At 38.6% G+C, this 19,341-nt stretch overlaps 3 protein-coding genes across 9 annotated transcripts; all 3 read left to right on the top strand.

Annotated features, from left to right (window-relative positions):
- Positions 1–1,792: 1,792 nt before the first annotated feature.
- LOC111449085 lies at positions 1,793–6,144 on the top strand. Its single transcript, XM_023088935.1, has 2 exons — positions 1,793–2,262; positions 3,945–6,144. The coding sequence occupies exons 1-2, from the start codon at positions 2,062–2,064 to the stop codon at positions 5,910–5,912; spliced, it is 2,169 nt and encodes a 722-aa protein (XP_022944703.1). The 5' UTR covers positions 1,793–2,061; the 3' UTR covers positions 5,913–6,144.
- A 992-nt stretch (positions 6,145–7,136) lies between these two features.
- Positions 7,137–13,826, top strand: LOC111449088 (receptor-like serine/threonine-protein kinase NCRK). 7 transcript variants are annotated; one of them, XM_023088941.1, is made up of 13 exons: positions 7,137–7,250; positions 7,430–7,584; positions 7,651–7,802; positions 7,919–8,001; positions 9,149–9,223; positions 9,356–9,475; positions 9,890–10,000; positions 10,600–10,872; positions 11,001–11,242; positions 11,350–11,646; positions 11,832–12,068; positions 12,316–12,543; positions 13,124–13,826. In XM_023088941.1, exons 5-13 carry the CDS (start codon positions 9,154–9,156, stop codon positions 13,484–13,486), a joined length of 1,941 nt encoding a protein of 646 aa, XP_022944709.1. In that variant the 5' UTR covers positions 7,137–7,250; positions 7,430–7,584; positions 7,651–7,802; positions 7,919–8,001; positions 9,149–9,153; the 3' UTR covers positions 13,487–13,826. The 7 variants fall into 7 exon arrangements, with proteins under 7 accessions (XP_022944709.1, XP_022944708.1, XP_022944710.1 ...); XM_023088940.1 differs by lacking the exon at positions 7,919–8,001; XM_023088942.1 differs by lacking the exon at positions 7,919–8,001 and having other exon boundaries at positions 7,746–7,802.
- Positions 13,827–14,770: 944 nt separating this feature from the next.
- On the top strand, positions 14,771–18,243 carry LOC111449089 (exosome complex component RRP41-like). The gene is made up of 8 exons (XM_023088946.1): positions 14,771–14,888; positions 15,053–15,250; positions 15,769–15,847; positions 16,074–16,176; positions 16,245–16,365; positions 16,862–16,950; positions 17,607–17,756; positions 18,001–18,243. The coding sequence occupies exons 2-8, from the start codon at positions 15,109–15,111 to the stop codon at positions 18,091–18,093; spliced, it is 777 nt and encodes a 258-aa protein (XP_022944714.1). The 5' UTR covers positions 14,771–14,888; positions 15,053–15,108; the 3' UTR covers positions 18,094–18,243.
- Positions 18,244–19,341: the final 1,098 nt, after the last annotated feature.

Here is a 19,341-nt window from a genome sequence, read left to right on the forward strand (position 1 = left end):
TCACTGTTAATAGATACTGTTTACTTTAGCTTATTATGTATCGCTATTAGCCTCATAGTTTTTAAAACGCGTACGTTAGAGAGTCGTTCTCCTCTCCAACTAATGTGGAATCTCACAATCCACCTCCCTTGAGAGCCAGAGACTTTCCAACCGACGTGGGATCTCACAATCCACCTTCTTAGGGGCTAACGTTCTCGTTAGTACATTGTAACGCTTAGGCCTATAGGTATTGAGGAACTTTGCTTGTATATCTAAAACAAAGTGCAATGGTTGCTACAGATTATCTTATAATCTTATTGATTTATCTCTCTAACGAAAAATTTTAGAGGCATAAATAGACCGTTCTTCGAACATGTAAGAACATATTTGTGGGTGTAAGTCGAAACCCATTAAAAAGAAAGAAATAGAGAGAAATGTGAGAGATGGAGAGGTTTGAAGTGTGATACAATGGGTTATATAAGTGGGTTCATTTGACAAAAGGGGCACCAAAATGTGTATCTGTTACGCCGACAATGGGCGAGAAAATGAGGGTCAAATGGCATCACCCACTTCGCCAAATTGATAGCCACCAAACTTGCCATGCATATCATATCCAACATCTTGTCCACCAAAGTGTATACCCCAAACATGTCAAGTTAATACCCCTTTTTGAAGGCTTCCAGGTATAATAAACAATAGTGCTTCCAGTTATACACACAAATGCGTTCAAGTTCAGTGCATGAATCAACCAAAAACTGGGTCGCATAACTCACTCAGCAGCCTACACATTTTTTCTTCCTACCTTTTTTCCCTCCAACCGTTTGCTCCATCGGTAATTGGCCCTTTGCCTTGAAGTGGTTAGCTAAGACGGATGACGGCTCGATACAATTTTGACCGCTTTTAAAATGGAATCGAATGGATGACTAGGGGACGAAGTCAAAGACTACTTCCTCTACTGCTTCTCGATTTAGTATAGGAGAACAGAGGGGGAGTTAAGTTTACAAGAGAAATGTAACGGCCCGAACACACACACCTATAAGATTATGTCCTCTTTAGGTTTCTTCTTTCAGACTTCCCCTTAAGATTTTTAAAACGGGTTTATTCACACCCTTCTAAATAATGATTCATTCCCCTCTCCAACTCATATAAGTTTCACAATCCACCCATTTTCAGGGCCCAACGTCTTTGTTAGCACTCGTTTCTCTCCTCAATTAATGTGGGATCTCACATGAAAACTGACCCGAAACAAAAGTTACATTTTTCTTTCACGAGAGCTAATCTCCTTATCACACTTGAAAGGGATTGAGTAGACACAGTGGATCCAAATAGTCCGGACGGTTCTCTTGCGCAATTTTCAATAGAGACAGAAAAATTAGAATGGAGGCAAAAGTCTTGTAATTTTTTAATATCGAAATGAGAGATTTGGAGACGTACATTAAATTCTTCTCACCTTATTTCACTCCGCTGTACTTTAAATATATTTAGTAAGCAAATAAATGGAAGATTATATATAATTTTTAATAATTATTTGAAAAAGCAATGAATTTGTCTTTATGGAATTAATTACACCTACATTATTTATTATGGTATAAATTTAAAATTTATTAATAAAAATCAAATACGACCTTTGAAATTTATAAACTTAAATTTCAAACAAATAAAAATGGTAAAATTCATAAAAGAAATGGCAATTGATGAAAATAAAAGAAAGGGAGAGGGGCATAATGGGAAATTAAAGAACATTGCAATTGTTATTGAGCAGTTATAATAGGAATATAATTGACGGCTTAGGCAACAAGAATAGTAAGATTAGGCAAGAAAACTAAGCACTGAAGCAAGAAGCGAGCCAAAAAGGCTGCTCTTCCCTCTCTTAAAAGTCAGAGTACCCATTTTCTCATTCAATCCTTCCCTCCCTCCCCAACTCCCTCTCTTCCACCGCCATTATTGCTTCCATCACCCTTCTTCTTCCTTTTCCCCTTTGCTTTTGTAGCCCACGAGACGCTTTCTAGCCACCCTATTCCTTTTACTTCACATGTATTTCTGTTTCTACGGCTTTGCATCTCTCTGAAACGCTAGCGCGCAATGGCTACAAGCAAATGGAAGAAGGTGAAAATGGCTCTTGGAAATGGTATGTGTCTTCATGTTCCTCGTGTTGCTGGGGATTCGATGCCGTCGAATTCGCTTGCCCCCAGATCCTCTGAATCTGTTTCTCCAATGGGTCGGAGTTCAAATTGCCGCCAATCCACGCCGACCCGCCAATCCAATGGGTCGAGATCTTCAAAGGTCTCTCTCTTTCTCATTTGCTATTTCAATTTGATTTCCCTGTTTTGTTGTGTTCTGGGTTCATTAATCTGCTTGTTCTTTTATTGAATCTCTACAATTGGGTTCGTAGTGATCGTTTCAATTACTAGATTAAAAGTAAATTTACAACGTGTTTCTGTGATTCTGATTAGATAATGATTTTGTTTTCAACTCTGTCATAATGGTTCTTGTGGGTGCTGCTATGGTGTGGTCGTGTTGCAATAAGTTTCAACTCTCGATGGAAGGAGGGTATTGGTGTTTTCTGGTCTTATCCCTTTTAAATATTTTACCCTCTTTCGTAATTCGTGTGGGGTACAGTGTTCCTGCAGTGATTGGATTTATTAGAACTTGGTTTTGATTTGTCAAGAAGGCTATTTCTTGTCGGGTTCTGTTTCTGACTGTTTATGTTATGATCTTTTCTTTCTTTCTTTCGCTATCTTTTAACGTTTGATCAAGTGGGGGTGTGGTTGGTGGGGCTGTTCTTAGATACAAGAACCTTTGATCATTTGATGAACTTAAAAGTACTATGTTGAATTCTCTCTCTCATGAAAAGGGAAAAAGTAAGATTTGATTGATGATAATATTTTGGATTCAGCGATTCCGTTCATGGAAGTGCTTTTGTTGTTGGTGAGCCCAATGTTTCCCCTTTTCATGGCGTGTTTTTAGAGAACCCATTTGACCATTGTTGATTTTGAGATTTTCTGTGGTCAGCTTAGCTAATTGTTGAGTGACAATTGGTCTAAGAAAGTGGGGGAAAAGAGAAGTTGTGGGGATGGGGAAGGGATTGGAAAAGGAAAACAAACTACCTAGGAAAACACAAACAACTCATGATTTCCTGTTTTTAAAAGTTCATATTGTTTCTCCATCTTTCTTCTCCACTTGAGTAGGAGTGTGAGATTCCATGTCGGTTTGAGAAGAGATCGAAACATTCCTTATAAAGGTGTTGAAATCTCTCCCTAGGAGACGTGTTTTAAAATCGTGAGGCCGACGGCGATATGTAATGGACCAAAATGAACAATATCTACTAGCAGTGGACTTGAGTTGTTACAAATGGTATCACAGCTAGACACTGGGTAATGTGCTAGAGAGGACGTTGGGCTCTCAATGGGGTGGATTGTGAGATCCCATGGTGGTTGGATAGGAGAACGAAACATTCTTTATAAGGGTGTGGAAACCTCTCACTAATAGACGCATTTTAAAACTGTGAGGCTGACGGCGATACGTAACAGGTCAAAGTAGACAATATTTGCTAGTGGTGGACTTGAGCTATTACAAATAGTATTAGAGCCAGACATTGAGCGGTGTGCCAGCGAAGATGCTGTGCCCCAAGGATGGTGGATTGTGAGACCCCACATTGGTTGGAGAGGGGAACGAAACACCCTTTATAACGTTGTGGAAACTTCTCCCTAATAGACACGTTTTAAACTCGTAAGGCTGACAGTGATACGTAATGGGTCAAAACGGACAATATCTACTAGTAGTGGACTTGAGCTCTTACATGTAAAGTATTAAGCTTTAATGACTCTAACCCGTTCCGGAAAAAGTGATCATATTATGAAGTATTTCTGTGTAGTTATGGAAACTATTTGAATCTGGAATTGCTCATTTGATATAATATTCATTTAGATTCTTTCTCATCAATGCATCTTTGTTCTAAATCACAGAGGTGTGCAATATGCTTGACCACCATGAAAGCAGGGAATGGAGCTGCTATCTTCACTGCAGAGTGCGCTCACTCTTTCCACTTCCAATGCATTACCTCAAATGTAAAGCATGGGAACCAAGTTTGCCCTATTTGCAGAGCTAAGTGGAAAGAAATCCCTTTCCAGAATACCAATTCTGATTGTTCTAGGCCGAGAACCAACTCGGTTGGGTTCGCCCCAGACGATCCATGGATGACCATTGTTCAACGGATGCCTCCTCCTCGCGCCAATACAACTCGGCAGATCGCCTCACTTTTTCATGTCCCTGAACCAGCATCTTATGATGATGATGAAGTTTTGGATCTACAACCTCATGCCACTGAGAGAAACACATCAAATGATGCTGCCAGTGTTCATGGCTGCACTGATAAATTAGAGGTCAAAACGTACCCAGAAGTTTCAGCTGTTCCAAGATCAGTTTCTCATGATCACTTCTCTGTGCTAGTCCATGTCAAGGCTCCTCTCTCCATAGCAACACAAAATAACTCCAGAATCCAGGCTGCATTGCCTTCGTTGAATCAACCTTCTCGTGCACCGGTTGACCTTGTAACGGTGCTTGATGTTAGCGGCAGTATGGCAGGTACTAAGCTTGGCCTGCTCAAACGTGCTATGGGTTTTGTGATACAGAATCTTGGCCCTTCCGATCGACTTTCCGTCATATCATTTTCCTCGACCGCTCGTCGCCTTTTCCCGCTTTGTCGAATGACCGACTCTGGACGACAGCAGGCATTGCAGGCTGTTAATGCTCTAACATCAAATGGTGGGACAAACATTGCTGAAGGCTTGAGGAAAGGCGCCAAGGTATTGGTAGACCGCAAGTTCAAGAACCCTGTTGCTAGCATTATACTGCTGTCTGATGGACAGGATACATATACTTTTAATGGTCCTAGCAGTGCTCGTCCTCAAATAGGTTATCAGTCCCTCCTCCCGGTTTCAATCAATCGCGATAACCAATCTGAATTGCAGCAGATTCCGGTGCATACGTTCGGGTTCGGCGCTGACCATGACGCCGTGACGATGCACACGATATCTGATGCATCTGGTGGCACATTTTCGTTCATAGAAACCGAAATCACGATCCAGGATGCATTCGCTCAGTGCATTGGTGGCCTCTTGAGCGTGGTGGTGCAGGATTTGCAAGTTGAAGTTAGATGCATTCACCCAAGTCTGCTGCTTGGTTCAATAAAAGCAGGAAGTTACCAAGCCAACATCACAGAACGTGCAAGATTAGGCTCCATCTACTTCGGAGACTTGTATGCTGAAGAAGAGAGGGACTTTCTGGTGACACTCAACATCCCAGTTCATGAGTTCGGAGGGGGCATGCCATTGCTAAAGGTTAAAAGCGTTTACAAGCACCCCATTACCAAGGAGACAATCACTTTGGCAGATGAAAGCGAGGTTCAAATACAGAGGCCAGACAGAGTAGTAGGCGAACAAGTAGTGTCATTGGAAGTAGACAGGCAACGAAATAGATTTCGAGCGGCGGAGGCGATGTCGGAGGCCCGAGTTGCCGCCGAGCGAGGTGATTTATCTACTGCAGTGTCTATGTTGGACAATTGTAACAGAATAGTGTCTGAATCAGCATCTGCTAGAGCTGGTGATCAATTATGTGCCTCCCTTTGCGCTGAACTGAAGGAAATGCAAGAGAGAATGGCGAGTCGTCGTATCTACGAGGCGTCTGGAAGAGCTTACGTGCTGTCGGGATTGAGCTCGCATTCATGGCAGAGAGCAACCGCAAGAGGGAATTCAGTAGACATGGGAAGCCCAGTGCAGAGTTATCAAACGCCATCAATGATGGATATGGTGTCTCGTTCGCAGACACTGATATTAGGGGCGCCCCCGTCTCAAAGAACGCTTCGTCCCGCTCATTCCTTCCCAGTTAGATCACCACAGCCACTGCCGTCGCCGCCGCCGCCGCCGCCGGGGTAACATGTAGTGACTGATAAGCAGAAGCTGTGTTGAAGCTCAAATGGCCCTGCAATTCCAATGTTTGATTGATCTGTTCATCATGGTTCTAAGTAGATTACTATTATTTGATTTATTTGATTTGATTTGATTTGATAGAACCCTTTTGATTCACATGGGCGGGGAATGTTATTTGGCTCTGAAAAGAAAACGAAAGCCATGGCAGGGTGACGCTGCGTTACAGGAGCCTTCCTATGCAAAAGTGTGCAGTATATAGCTACCTTACATCGATGTTGGCCCCCTTTGATGCCTGGGGGTGGGGGCTGCTTTTGTATATAAATATTTTATATATATATTTTTCTGTAATATAGTCCAAATTATTAAGAAATTTGTGGCGACCCCCCCCAAGTAAAATTATTATTTTGTGACAGCCCCTCGTTTTTGTTATATTTGTATTTCGAGACAATCCCTTTGTCAGTATTGATTTGACGCTTTTTGGTTTCGATTATACTCTTCTTGTGTCAGATATTGTTCGACCTGTTACATATTATTGTCAGTCTCACGGTTTTAAAATGCGTCCGAGGATTCCATACGTCTCAATCTAAACTTCACAGATATAATTATCACATCATTTATTATGTTTTTTTCGGTCGGAAATAAATTTAAAATTTTAATTAAATTATTTTTTTAAAATTTAAATATAAAATTAAATGTTATTATAAAGTTAAAGGCATTTGGTATAATTTAGCATTTTCTTTCTCTTTTTATTCTTTTTCTTTTTCTTTTTCTTTCTCTTTTTTCCCTTCCTCTCTCCAATTTCGGTAAAGCAGGTCTATTACTATTATTGTCGGCTAAAATAATATTAAATATATATTTCTAAAAATGCAATTTATGGAAAATTTATGATATTAAAATAAAATAAAATAAAATATTTTTAATCATAAAGTTGGGTGCGTTACACAATTAAATCATTTACATTAATGATAGTAAGGATTTTATTTATTAAAAAAATGATTAAATATGAATACATTTTCTAAAAAAAAAAAAAAAGAAATTTAAGCCAAATTTATAATATATGATTATTTATCCAATCGAAGCCGCATCGAGTTTCTAACAAATGTGAATGAGCCCGTACTGCCACGTGGCATATAGCCGACGAAACTGGGGACCACCTTAGCATAAATAAATAAATAAATCGAAAAAAATAAATAGAAAAGAAAAGAAAAAGGCCCCACATTATATTTCAGACCCCTTCATTGGCTTCGGCTCCTCCCGTTGGCGCCTCCTTTCGATTTTCTCTCTAAACTCTCAGAGGCTCTCCCGCTTCCTCACTCTCGGACGTCCGAGGCTTCTCTGTATCAAGTAATTCTCCTTCTGATCTTATTTACTCTGATTTTAGTTTGTTGTATTCCGATTCAAACCTTTCATCTTGTTTTTGTAATGCGCTTCAAGGAAATTTCCTTTGTCAAGTTGATCGCTGTCTTCTTCTTTGATTCTCGTTTTGTTTCTCTAACGTTCCTGTAATTTTGGTATTCTTGTAGCTTGATTGAAGAAGTGGAACCTTGTAATCAGTTTATTACCGAAGATCATAGAGCTTCTTCTTGGTGGGGATTATGGCTTCCAAAGGAGCAAGAGCATACTCTGGCTTATAGTTCTAGAGCTACGCAATCTTAGGCAGAGTCTATTAATTTACTTGGTAAGCAGAAACTTTACTGTTTGTCGATCTGGAATTGGGCTCATATGATTTCTGTTCACGACGCAGCTTCACTTGTACGTTACTTGGCTAGACGAAGCTGGATTCTCATTCTTGAGCCATAATTTGGCGCTATCTAAACGTCCATTGTTTGTACGCTCCAGATTATTCTGATCAGAAGCGAGGGTCCACAATTTGGCGGTCTACATAGCCGACACAAGGTTGGTGGGAATGTGGGACTCATTATCGGGTCCCTTTGAAATTCGAGGCTATGATTTATTTATTTTTCTCTTCAATTATGTTTTCACCTTTTTTTTTTTTGTTTTTTTCTTTCTAGTTCAGGGATAAACGTTGAAACTCGACTTTATATTTCGCTTTGCAAACTCCTCCAATTTTTGCATGTCTTCGAAGCCAAGTTTGGTAATCTACAGCCGTTGTTCATTTGGCTCCTGTTTTTTTCCCTTGTAAAGATGGGTTTTATCCGTTGGTAGAGATGGTGTTTTCGAAAAAGTAGAATTTAAACAATGTCAGAAGGTAAGACAGTATGAGAGTAGTAACTTGTTATTTGTTGTATGTTGAGCAGTCCCTTTCGGATTCGCAGATGGGTCACTTTCTGAGTGGTAGTCGATGGGTTCTGTTCTGTTTTCAGCCTGATTCCCATTCAGAATATATCCGAACCATTAGCGGTCTCTGTCCACCACAATTCCTTTTCTGTCATGTACCTTTTCTTCCTTGCCAGTTTTTCTCTTCATCTTCCACCCATTTTTTTTTTTTTGTAAATTGTAGTTGGCGTGCTCAATCCACTGTTTTTATTATCTGGGTATGTCTCATTTTTCTTACTTTTCTTAATGTGGTATTAATGCTTGAATTGGAGCTTAAATTATCGATCATAAGCTCTTCCATACTCGTGGGTGCTCAATTAGCTTTGTTATTTGATTAGAGCAGTGAAGATTGTCTGTTTCTGGTTAAATGCTTAATTCCTTCCTTACTTGGGTTGTTCTGAACGATCTCAATAAAGCAGGTACATTATTGCGAAGATTTAAATATAGGTAGTAGTTGTCTTAAATGTTTCCCTTGTTTTTATCAAACTTTAAATGTTCTGTTGGGGGGATTAATGATGGAGGGGGCCATCAGTTACGGGCGGTTCATATGCCTGGCTGGGTGTCCTAGTTTTTGACGTGACTTGAATTGGAAGTTGAAACAATTTTGTTTCCTGGTTCCACATGTCGTTCTGTAATCAGACATTTATGTGTACTTAAGTAAGATTTTGGGGTTTACTTTCCGGTTTGGTTTATCTGAATATGTTTAAACAGTTGGTAGTCACCGTGGGTTTTCATAAATCATTGTAAAATTATGTTTGGAAAATAAAAAATTCAATACAATCCTACATTTCTTATATATGTCATGCTTAAATATACAGTGTGTTCGTTTAAATGTCTGGAAAATTTTAACTGTTTGTTGATCAACTTGTGAGCTAGTCAAATTCTAACCTGCTACAGTATTTTTTCTTAAATTATCCATTTTTCCCAAATTATATTTACCAGTATTGTTTTATTCTTTAACTCAGATACAATGAAGCGCGAAGTGGCAACCACCATTATCTCTTTAATAAGCTTTATCTTGATGCAACAAGCCTTTTGTGGTCAGTATATCCGGAGCAATATATTTTACTAAACTTTGCCTCTGATGTGTTGGTCCATGTTTCATGAATTTTTGGGTTAAACTTCCTCGTAGATACTCTCAGGCTTACTCTATGTTTATGTTTTGGTGTCAGCTGACACTTACGATACATCCACCCCTGGCAACTGGACGTGTAGATGTTTTTCTCCATACCAAGAAAATCAGAAATTAACACTTGGTGCAAACTGTTCTACATCTTGTTCATGTACGCAAGGTACAACCAGCATCCTTAAATGTTCTAGTCATCCTGAATACTTGAAATATCATCATTTGTTGCTATAACAATGTTGAAAAAGCTATGACCTCTTTGGACTGCTTTTAAGGTTGAGCATCATCTGAATTCTCCTCATTCTATGTCAATCAGCATATCATCTTTAGTATCACCTTGTTTATATTGAAACATAGTTTTTAGCATCAGGTGGAAAGTATTTACTATTTTAAAATGATGCAGTTACATTTGAGATTATAAAGATTGTATATGCATCAGATATTCTTTCAGAAGCTCTGCACGAGAAATAAGATGGTCGCAGTCATTCATATATGAATTTTCTATTCATTTTTGCTTTGGTTTTTGGGAGTTCATTATTGAGTTACGTGACATACTAATTACATTAGCCCCTTAATTTAGATGTTGGGGTAATTGGAATGTGGACATGCATATGTGTAACCGATGGCTTCCCAAAAGTTGCAGCCAATCCCCGTGATTCTGACTGTTTTACCTCCTGCAACTGCTCTTCTGGTACACATCAATCTCTCACTTCGTTGTTGATTATTTTTAGTGCCTGTTTATCTCAGTAGTTTGTCTTCTTGTGTCATTAATTCACCAATAAAGAGTAGAGCCAATTTCAGAAATGTCAATTAAGCATGATTTTATATGAATGGGTATAAACTATTTTTCTTAATTGATATAAATAGCAAAAATCATTTAATAATGTTCAGCAGTAATTGAATTCTATTTAGATTGTTGTCAGGAATTCTTTTAATTATTGAATTTTATTTGCTAAAATGCCTTCAATGATTTAACATGACTTGCTGATTTTTTTTTTATACTGCTTTAGGTACTTGCTTGTGCGTCCACCACAATTTTGTGGTTGTTGATTGTTTATTATTTAATTATGAAATTTGGCAGCTATTTAAGCTTCTCAAAAGCTGTGGATTTGAATGTGAATTTGTTATGTTTTATCCTGGTCTGTTCCACTATTTCCATGCTGGATCTGAATGTTAAATTCGCTTTTACATTTGAGTGGCATGTGGGTAATGTAAATGACTATGAAGTTCTATTACTGATAAAGACATGCTAAATCTTCCTTGGATAACATTTTCATTGCTTCTTTACAGGACTGCCTCCGGAGTCACCATCTTTTAAAAGGCATATTTCGAGCAATGTGGTTGTGATTATTCTCTCACTATGTGTAATAATCATAACATTAGCATTCTTCATCTTAGTGGTTTGCTATCTTTGTCGAAGGGACAAGTGCCGTGCTCAAACTCCAATATTTTCGTTAGAAAAGCTAATGAGCTACAACAGCTTGACCAACTTAATTAGTCACAAGAGTTCTTCACCACCAGATAGTAAGGTTATGATGGGTTCCCCTGTGAATAACATCAAAGGTGTGCTAGTTTTACGGGGCTTTTCAATTTTTTTTGAGTTTGCATCTGTGGATTCCTTCTTGAGCATATCGAAATTGCAATCATATGCCTAAGATTGTTACTTAGCTGATAGCCTTATCATTTTGCAGGATGCTTTTTCATGAACCAATGCTTGTTGAGGACAAAATCTAGGAGTCTGTGTGGGATAATCATCCAATTCTCATACTCGGAGTTAGAAAATGCAACAAATAAGTTTTCAAGCTCCCATCTTGTTGGACGTGGAGGAAGTAGTTTTGTTTATCGTGGTGAGTTGAAGGACAGTAGAACAGTGGCAGTAAAGCGGCTCAATATTCAAGGAGGACCGGATGTGGACTACTTGTTCTTAACAGAAGTATGAGCTCCACCGATTCCTTTATAATCACTTGACACATTTTTTCCTTGTATCTTTAGCAGAATAATATTCTTAACTTATATATTCTTCCATATTTTGCCGTTCAGATACAATTGTTATCAAGACTTCATCATTGTCACGTGGTGCCTCTACTTGGTTATTGCACAGAATCAAGGGGGAAACATACTGAAAGGCTTTTGGTATATGAATACATGCCAAAGGGTAATTTAAGAGACTGTTTGGATGCAGCTTCAGGGGAAAAAATGGATTGGAGTACTCGTGTTACAATTGCTTTAGGAGCTGCAAGAGGCTTGGAGTATCTTCATGAAGCAGCTGCTCCCAGAATTTTGCATAGGGATGTCAAGTCAACAAATATTCTTTTGGATAAAGATTGGAGAGCAAAAGTAAGCTGTACTTACATTCCATAAGATGAACTGCCTGCCTTTTGATGATAATATATGCTGTTGTTACAACTTAATTCTCATAGCCAATTTGATCTGTAGATTTATATATTTTGGTTGAAGCATGTAAGTATTTCTATTTTGCAGTTCGAAATAAGTAATCCAATTTATCTCATATGCATGTACAGATAACAGACCTTGGTATGGCTACAAGGTTAAGAGGTGATGATCTTCCTAGCTGTTCCAGTTCTCCTGCAAGAATGCAGGGGACTTTTGGGTATTTTGCACCGGAGTATGCAATTGTTGGACGAGCCTCTTTGAAGTCAGATGTCTTTAGTTTTGGAGTAGTTCTTCTCGAGCTTATAACGGGTCAGCATCCCATCCATAAATCAGCAAGCAAAGGAGAGGAAAGCCTTGCAATATGGGTATAATAAAGTTTATCATTTTGCTAACTCTAATAAATCATATGACTCTCGTCAGTAACTGATCCCCAACTTCTGAAAGTTTTGTTCATTACTGGTATATCTGATTGATAACAAGATTAGCTATCTTAAGTATGCAGTTCATTCATCGTTTACCTAATTACTCCGGAAAGAAATATTTGTATGCTTGATAGGTTACCTTGGAATCAATTACTAATGCAGATCAGAATACTTTTTTATCCTTTCCTAGGCTGCGCCCCGATTGCAAAATAGTAGGCGAGTCATTACCGAGTTGCCCGATCCGCATTTAGATGGACTGTTCCCGGAGGAAGAGATGCAAATAATGGCTTATTTAGCAAAGGAGTGCTTGCTGTTGGACCCTGATGCTAGACCCACCATGACTGAAGTTGTTCAAGTACTTTCAAACATAGCTCCCGATAAATCAAGAAGGAATAACATTTCTGCAAACGTTTTTCAGGTAAGTCATGTTAGTATCTTTGACTTTGCATCGATTTAGTATCTCTGTCGCGGGAACTTAGGAACCATCTTGACATATTAAGTTGGCCATTCTTTTACTGCTAACAGTTATAGCACCCTTGTAATGCATTACTGCCGAATCCTTTTTAACTCAAAAATTTTTCATTCCTATTCTTCAAACCGCTAGCAGATATTGTCCTTTATGGGTTTTTCTATTCGAACTTCCCTTCAAGATTTTAAAACGCATCTGCTAGGGAGAGGTTTCTACACTCTTATATAGAATGTTTTGTTCCCCCTCCAACTAATATGGGATCTGCAAACTTACAAACTCAACATTTAACATCTAGCATGGTCTCTGGATGAGATGAAGTTTGAGCATAATGGAGCATGTCCAATGGCTGCTTAGTTTGTTTTTTTAGATGTCCTACCCATTAAAACAGTTAAATCTTTTGTATGACTTTTTGTTGTGTTTAATCAGAAGGCTTCGATTATTGATGGGCACTCTGATATGCAACAAGGATTTAACCTGTTTCTTACACATCAGTTCAGTGTTTGACTTTTATTTTGTTTGATTTATGAAGGGGAGACTGTCAGCCTGTTGTGAGGAGAGTGTACGAGACAGCGTAAGGGACGAAACGAATCCTTTAGGGAAACAAGTCCATACAGAGGTGATTCCCATTGATGACGTGACGACAAGGCAAGCTTCATCCCGCAAATGGCTCGATCGCCATTCATTACCATTGGATATTGATCGTTCACTTTGTGCTGGCAACTATGGCAACCAAGATGTCGTTTCTTTCGAGTGCATCGAAAGACCCGTACCCCCCTCGACTCTTGAGGGCAACAATCTCCAAGTCCAAGCCTCGGACGATGAAACAGTAGACTTGACTGAGCCTTGGCTCGAGTCATTCTGCATTGTGAATGTTAATAAATCTCCCTCATAAGAGACAGTCTAAAGCTAGTGAGTGGATCATGTTAAGGGGATCAGAGTCTCACATCTCACAGTTTTTCTTGAGTAGTTTCTCAAAATAGACCCCACAGAATGACCATAGGCTCTCACATCCCAAATTTGTTCCTCGGCTTTCCCCTTCAACCTGCATTAAAAACAAGAGGAAAGGGAAAAACTGGGTGGTGCTTTGTAACAGCCGTGTCTTCTACCGCTGTATCATATATAGTGTTTTGATCATGTACAGTGATGGTTAGGCCAAATCTATATAGAAATTCGTGTCCAAGTTTGTTTCTGTTTCTGACATCTGCCCGATAAAAATGGTTTATATTCATCTAGTTCTGTAATTTTTGCTTCTCAAAAGTAAGAACGCAACACAAAAGAAGTTTAAAGTCTCATCTCTGAGTTTGGATTAGATATTAATGTTAGGATGGATTAGAGTGTAACTCTATTTTTTGGTTGGTCGGTCAAATTGAAAGAGCTCAAGCATACTAGTAAATATTGTTCTCTCAAGTATGGAATCAGCCACTTCAAATAGGTTCATTGCTCCGGCCCAGAATACGATTAATCCGGCATGGGCTACATGAGCCTCCAGTAGTTTACCAGATAAATTGATAAGTCGAATATTCCCGGTCCACCAAGCAAAACCGGTGGTTTCTTGGCCACGACCAGTTAAAGCTAAAGTTTCATTAAAGAACGTTTCCACAGGGTAGAACCTCTTCACCGGGGGTTGTTATACTAGGTGCTAAAGCAGGGGTGTTTTGTATCCATTGAGCAAAAACGGGTTGTAATTGTATCACGGAATTGGAAAACATATCTTGGGAACGCCCTAAAGCACTCATGGTATCATTATGAATATACAAACCAAAAGTGTGAACGCCTAAAAATATACATACCCAATTGAGATGTGATATGATTGCATCGCAATGCCGAAGTACACGATCGTTAGACTCACGGTGTTTTAAAACGCGTCTATTAGTGAGAGGTTTCCATATCCTTACAAAAATGTTTCGTTCTTCTTCCAGAGCTCACAATTCTATTTTTTGGTTGGTCTAACAAAACAAACAAAATATCAACCCACCATGAGAGCTTTAAATTACAAAGAAAACTATTATTTCATATATATATATATATTTATATGCATAAAAAATAAAAAAATAAAAAAACAACCCGCGAACCAATAGAGCTTTAAATTACAAAGAAAACAATTATTTTATATTAAAGAAAAAAGAGAGAGAGAGAGAGAAAAAAAAAAAAAAAAAAGAAGCTTTGCAACCAAAATAGAACTGGTCTCGCGCCTCATTCGCTTCATAGGTTCAGTTTCTCAATGTTTGGTGCCTCGGCCTCCTCCACACACACAGACTCTTTTCACTCTCTTTGAATAGACCGATCGATCCTGGGTTTGTGTTCGTTTATCTCGACGCTTTGTACTTACGATTTTTTGGATTTTGAACCCTAAATTCTGATTTGGATTACGAGTTTTTATTTTGTCGAAATGGAAATTTTTGTGCGTTTTTCCAAACAAAATCTCTAGTGAAGCCCTTCATTGTGTGCCTTACCTCAGGAAATTTGTGGCGGAACCTTCAAACTTATCGACGGACGGAGTCATTGGCGTTCTGAATGGCCAAAAAAGCGACACCAGCTACGACTACCTATTCTCCGTCTCCTACCACCCACAAAACCAGGCCACCCATCTTCAGAAGCGACGACGTCGACTGGGTTCGCCCTGATGGCCGAAGCTTCCACCAGTGCCGTCCTGCTTGTATGTCTATCCTATTGTTTCATTTAATGTATGCTTAACTACACTTTCTAATTGCTGCTCGTCTAAGCTTATCGTTCTCAATTACTTTATCCTTGCGGAGTACGTTTATGGAATAATTAAATACAGAGCACGCGGCTTTATTTCTACTATCACAATGCGAGACCAGACGAGCATTCAAATTTGCTCTGTATTCGTATGCTTTTGATATATTTTCCTGATAGCATGAATATGGTCTTGAGCATATTAGTTTATTGATGAAGATTTTCATGGTAATTGGTCATATGGCTTTTCATTTTCCTGATAGCATGGTTAAAAATGTGTTGTCTCGACATTCAAGTCTTAATGGAAGGTTCTTCCTTGGAGGCATGGTTGGGTACACTTGGTACTTGATAATGAAGTCCTTGACTTCAGCAAAGGATGGTTTTGAACATATGTTACTCGGTGGTTTTTACATTTTTGTTGTTGAATCTATACTAAAACACCACTTTATTGAAACTAAAGTCATTGTTTACTTGCAGTTTTTAGGACTGGTGCTGTAAATGCTGCTTCAGGATCTGCTTATGCAGAGTTCGGGAACACCAAGGTCATTGTTTCTGTGTAAGTTTTAGCTTTCCTCCTACTCCAAGTATCGTGCTCTCTGTGATTTCTAGGTGTCTCTTTGCTGATGAGAGTTTGAGTACCAATGCTTCTACGTGAACTTCCCATTTGATAAACTTGTGTTCCTTTCCTTTTGTCGTTTTAGTCTTTTGCTACTGTTTTGCAGTTTTTTGTGCATGAATTAAGAGCTTTCCCCTTTATTTAAATTCTGTGTTCTTTTCATCAGATTCGGCCCTAGAGAAAGTAAGAAAGCAATGATGTATAGTGATATTGGCCGGCTCAATTGTAGCGTCAGTTATACAACATTTTCCACTCCAGTTCGTGGACAGGTGTGAAGAATACTACTCTTGTTCTATATAGTTTAGATTGTTGTCGTCTGATTAACTCATTTTGTTAGGGATCGGAAAACAAGGAGTTCTCCTCAATGCTACATAAAGCTTTGGAAGGGGCAATAATATTCGAGACATTCCCCAAGACCACTGTGGATGTATTTGCCTTAGTGTTGGAATCTGGAGGCAGTAAGTATAAGGATTGTTTTAGATGGATGGTAATTGTCCGTATATTGGTAGATAAACATGAACCAGTAATCTAGCTTATTTGCATGTGGGAATACCGACGTAGTTATGATACAATTTTGAAGTAGAAAAAACTAAGATCCTTTTGAGAAGATTCAGAAGTAGCATGTTCTAATATCCTTTTGAGAAGATTCAAAAGTATCATGTTCTAATCTCGTAACGTGAAGGAAATTTCAGTTGCTGGTTTTTGTCTCTCTTTTAGAAGATGGTCCAATAACCTAGGTGGAGAATGTTGGTTATTCTTTTTGTGTCACGTAACTATTTGTTAGCTATAGCTTTTATAACTAGGTATTCATGATGTGAATTTTGTGCTTGTTGTCATCACTTGGGAGCCTGAACTGACTATTTTTCTTCTTAGCTCTCTGCTGCACCCTCAGAATTTATACTGTTCTTTTTATGTAAACTAAATCTTGTCTACATTGTTATTTTGTTGTTGCAGGCGATCTTCCTGTTGTAATATCATGTGCTAGTCTTGCTCTTGCCGATGCTGGGATTATGCTTTATGATCTTGTTGCCTCAGTTTCTGTGGTATGCTTGTGCACATTCTTAACTCTCCTGTTTCTGCAATAATTAATTTTGTATTTTTATCCATCCCAAGCCCATTCCTAGCAGAGGTTTCCACACCCTTATAAGGAATGTTTCGTTCCTCTTCAACCAATGTGGGATCTCACAATCTACCCCTATCTACTAAGGAGAGATTTTCACACCCTTATAAGGAATGTTTCGTTCCTCTCCAACCAATGTAGGATCTCACAATCTACCCCTATCTACTAAGGAGAGATTTTCACACCCTTATAAGGAATGCTTCGTTCCCCTCTCTAACGAACGTGGGATCTCACAAAATCTTTCAGCAACATGCATTTAATTTAATTTTGTGAAGTATATTATGCGTTCTCTTTTCCATACAACAAGTTTTTTTTTTTGATTGCACACAATGTTGAATGTATACAGGTATTTGGGTTACCGATAATTGAATCCTAAAAGTAGGAGATTGTAGTTCTTTGTGTTCCCTTGCCTATTTTCTTCTTTCTGCAATTGAGGAAGATATTTTTATGCTATAAAATGACAATTGGCTGTCTTGAAAACAGAACCTTAAATTTTGTTTCCTGTTTCTATAAAGCACTGATGATCCTTACGAATTACTATTTTTGAAGTTCTGATACAATTACATATTTGTTAACTAGAGCTGCTTTGGTAAGAATCTTCTTATTGATCCTGCATTGGAAGAGGAAAACTACCAAGATGGAAGTCTGATGATAACTTGTATGCCATCTCGTTACGAAGTCACTCAGCTCACTATTACAGGCGAATGGTCAACCGCTAAAATTAATGAGGTATAACATCAACTTTGAACTTCGTCTTTCAACTATGACGATGATTAATTACAAAATTAATGATGTTTTTTAGAGTAATTACAAGAGAAGGTTTTATAAACAACAGGGTCAATATTGTTATTTAAAATTTGATACTATGAATACAGAAGAATATGAATTGGTTTGTTGTACTGAAAATAAACGAAGTAACACTCTTTGATTACACAGCGTGTAAGTATCTGATGCTTTCGTGATGCCACCACAGGGTATGCAGCTTTGTCTTGATGCTTCGTGTAAGCTTGTGACGATCATGCGGTCATGCTTGAAGGAATCTGCCGCCACGGTTTCAGAGGAATAAAACAGGTCTCTTTTAGTTCGGTAGACAAGTCCCGACACCTCCCCTCCACCCCCAATTTTGATGACAAAGAAAAGCATGTAGTATCTTTGGATAGTGGTTGATTTGGATTTTTCATTAAGTAAAAATAGCCATTTTTTTCAAGGGACAGACGAAAAAATAGGAGAGAAGTTTTCATTTGCGTAGTTGACTTGTAATAGTGGGTTGGTAGCCATAGCAAAACAAGCAAGGTTGACTTGAAACTACTTGTTCAATGCTCTGGTTTTTGTGATATGTCGTTTTTTTGTCCACCGAGTGATTGCTTAGGGACCTTAACGCACAATTTGGGCGGTTTCCCTCGTCTTTGCGTCTTAACAATGATATCCTTTTTAGGTAAGATGAGATTTGATATAGGCAATGGTCACTGAACTTGCTGCATGCTACTAGTGGATAACGAAACAAAGAAATCTGTTGCTGAAAGTAGTGTTTATAAGTTTGATTGTCAATAAACGAAGCGTTTATCATTCGGGTACGATCAATTCCTGACCTCGAGCATGCATGCTGAACTCGGAGGCCAATCTACGCCGTCCAATGTGAGTTCAATCTTATGCATGTGACTAAAAATTAGAACCGCGATGCCAGGTATGAGCAATCCATTATACAGAGTCTTTGGAAATGATTTTGGCAGTTCAATTTGGAATAGGACCCATTGCCAAATCACAACACTCTGTAAACCATTCCAATGGCGGACCAGAACACAACAAGAAATGGGTGTGCTATTAATGCTCGCATAAGGTGTGTCCAATATAATGCCACTCCTTTCAAATCTCACATTTTGGCCCCATTTTTAGTCCCTCTTTCCTACTACCCCATCTCTCTCTCTCTTCCTCTGCATTTTCCTCCTTCCAACCCTTCTCGATTTTAAGCCGACTCGATCAAAAAGTTCAAGATTTGAATATCTACTTAAACCCTTTCTAGTTTTAAGCAACTCGAGCATAATTCAACTGATTAAAGATTCGAATGTCTACTTCAACCCTTTCGATCAAAAAAAATTTGAGATTCAAATATCTACTTCAACCCTTTCTGATTCTAAGCAACTCGAGCGTACTATTAAACTTAAAAAGCACCTATGATCCAACTTGGGTAAATGGGTGTGATTAATTAGAAAAAAGGGGTATGTAATTAATGTTCCTTGTTTGGTGGGGGGAGAAAGATGTGAGTTGTGGGAGTTTTGATTAAATTAGTTTACTATAGATGAGCTGGCATTTGGTC

This window comes from Cucurbita moschata, unplaced genomic scaffold (assembly GCF_002738365.1).
Source record: "Cucurbita moschata cultivar Rifu unplaced genomic scaffold, Cmos_1.0 Cmo_Scf00010, whole genome shotgun sequence".
Classification (NCBI taxonomy): domain Eukaryota; kingdom Viridiplantae; phylum Streptophyta; class Magnoliopsida; order Cucurbitales; family Cucurbitaceae; genus Cucurbita; species Cucurbita moschata.

Excerpts from the sequence above, each read along its gene's own strand:
- LOC111449089 (XM_023088946.1), top strand. The coding sequence starts at position 15,109 with ATGGCCAAAAAAGCGACACCAGCTACGACTACCTATTCTCCGTCTCCT. Across the intron at positions 15,251-15,768 it reads CCACCAGTGCCGTCCTGCTT|TTTTTAGGACTGGTGCTGTA; the intron begins GTATGTCTATCC and ends GTTTACTTGCAG. Across the intron at positions 16,177-16,244 it reads CCACTCCAGTTCGTGGACAG|GGATCGGAAAACAAGGAGTT; the intron begins GTGTGAAGAATA and ends TCATTTTGTTAG.
- LOC111449085 (XM_023088935.1), top strand. The coding sequence starts at position 2,062 with ATGGCTACAAGCAAATGGAAGAAGGTGAAAATGGCTCTTGGAAATGGT. Across the intron at positions 2,263-3,944 it reads ATGGGTCGAGATCTTCAAAG|AGGTGTGCAATATGCTTGAC; the intron begins GTCTCTCTCTTT and ends TCTAAATCACAG.
- LOC111449088 (XM_023088938.1), top strand. The coding sequence starts at position 8,551 with ATGCTTAATTCCTTCCTTACTTGGGTTGTTCTGAACGATCTCAATAAA. Across the intron at positions 9,476-9,889 it reads ATCTTGTTCATGTACGCAAG|ATGTTGGGGTAATTGGAATG; the intron begins GTACAACCAGCA and ends CCCTTAATTTAG. Across the intron at positions 10,873-11,000 it reads CCCTGTGAATAACATCAAAG|GATGCTTTTTCATGAACCAA; the intron begins GTGTGCTAGTTT and ends ATCATTTTGCAG.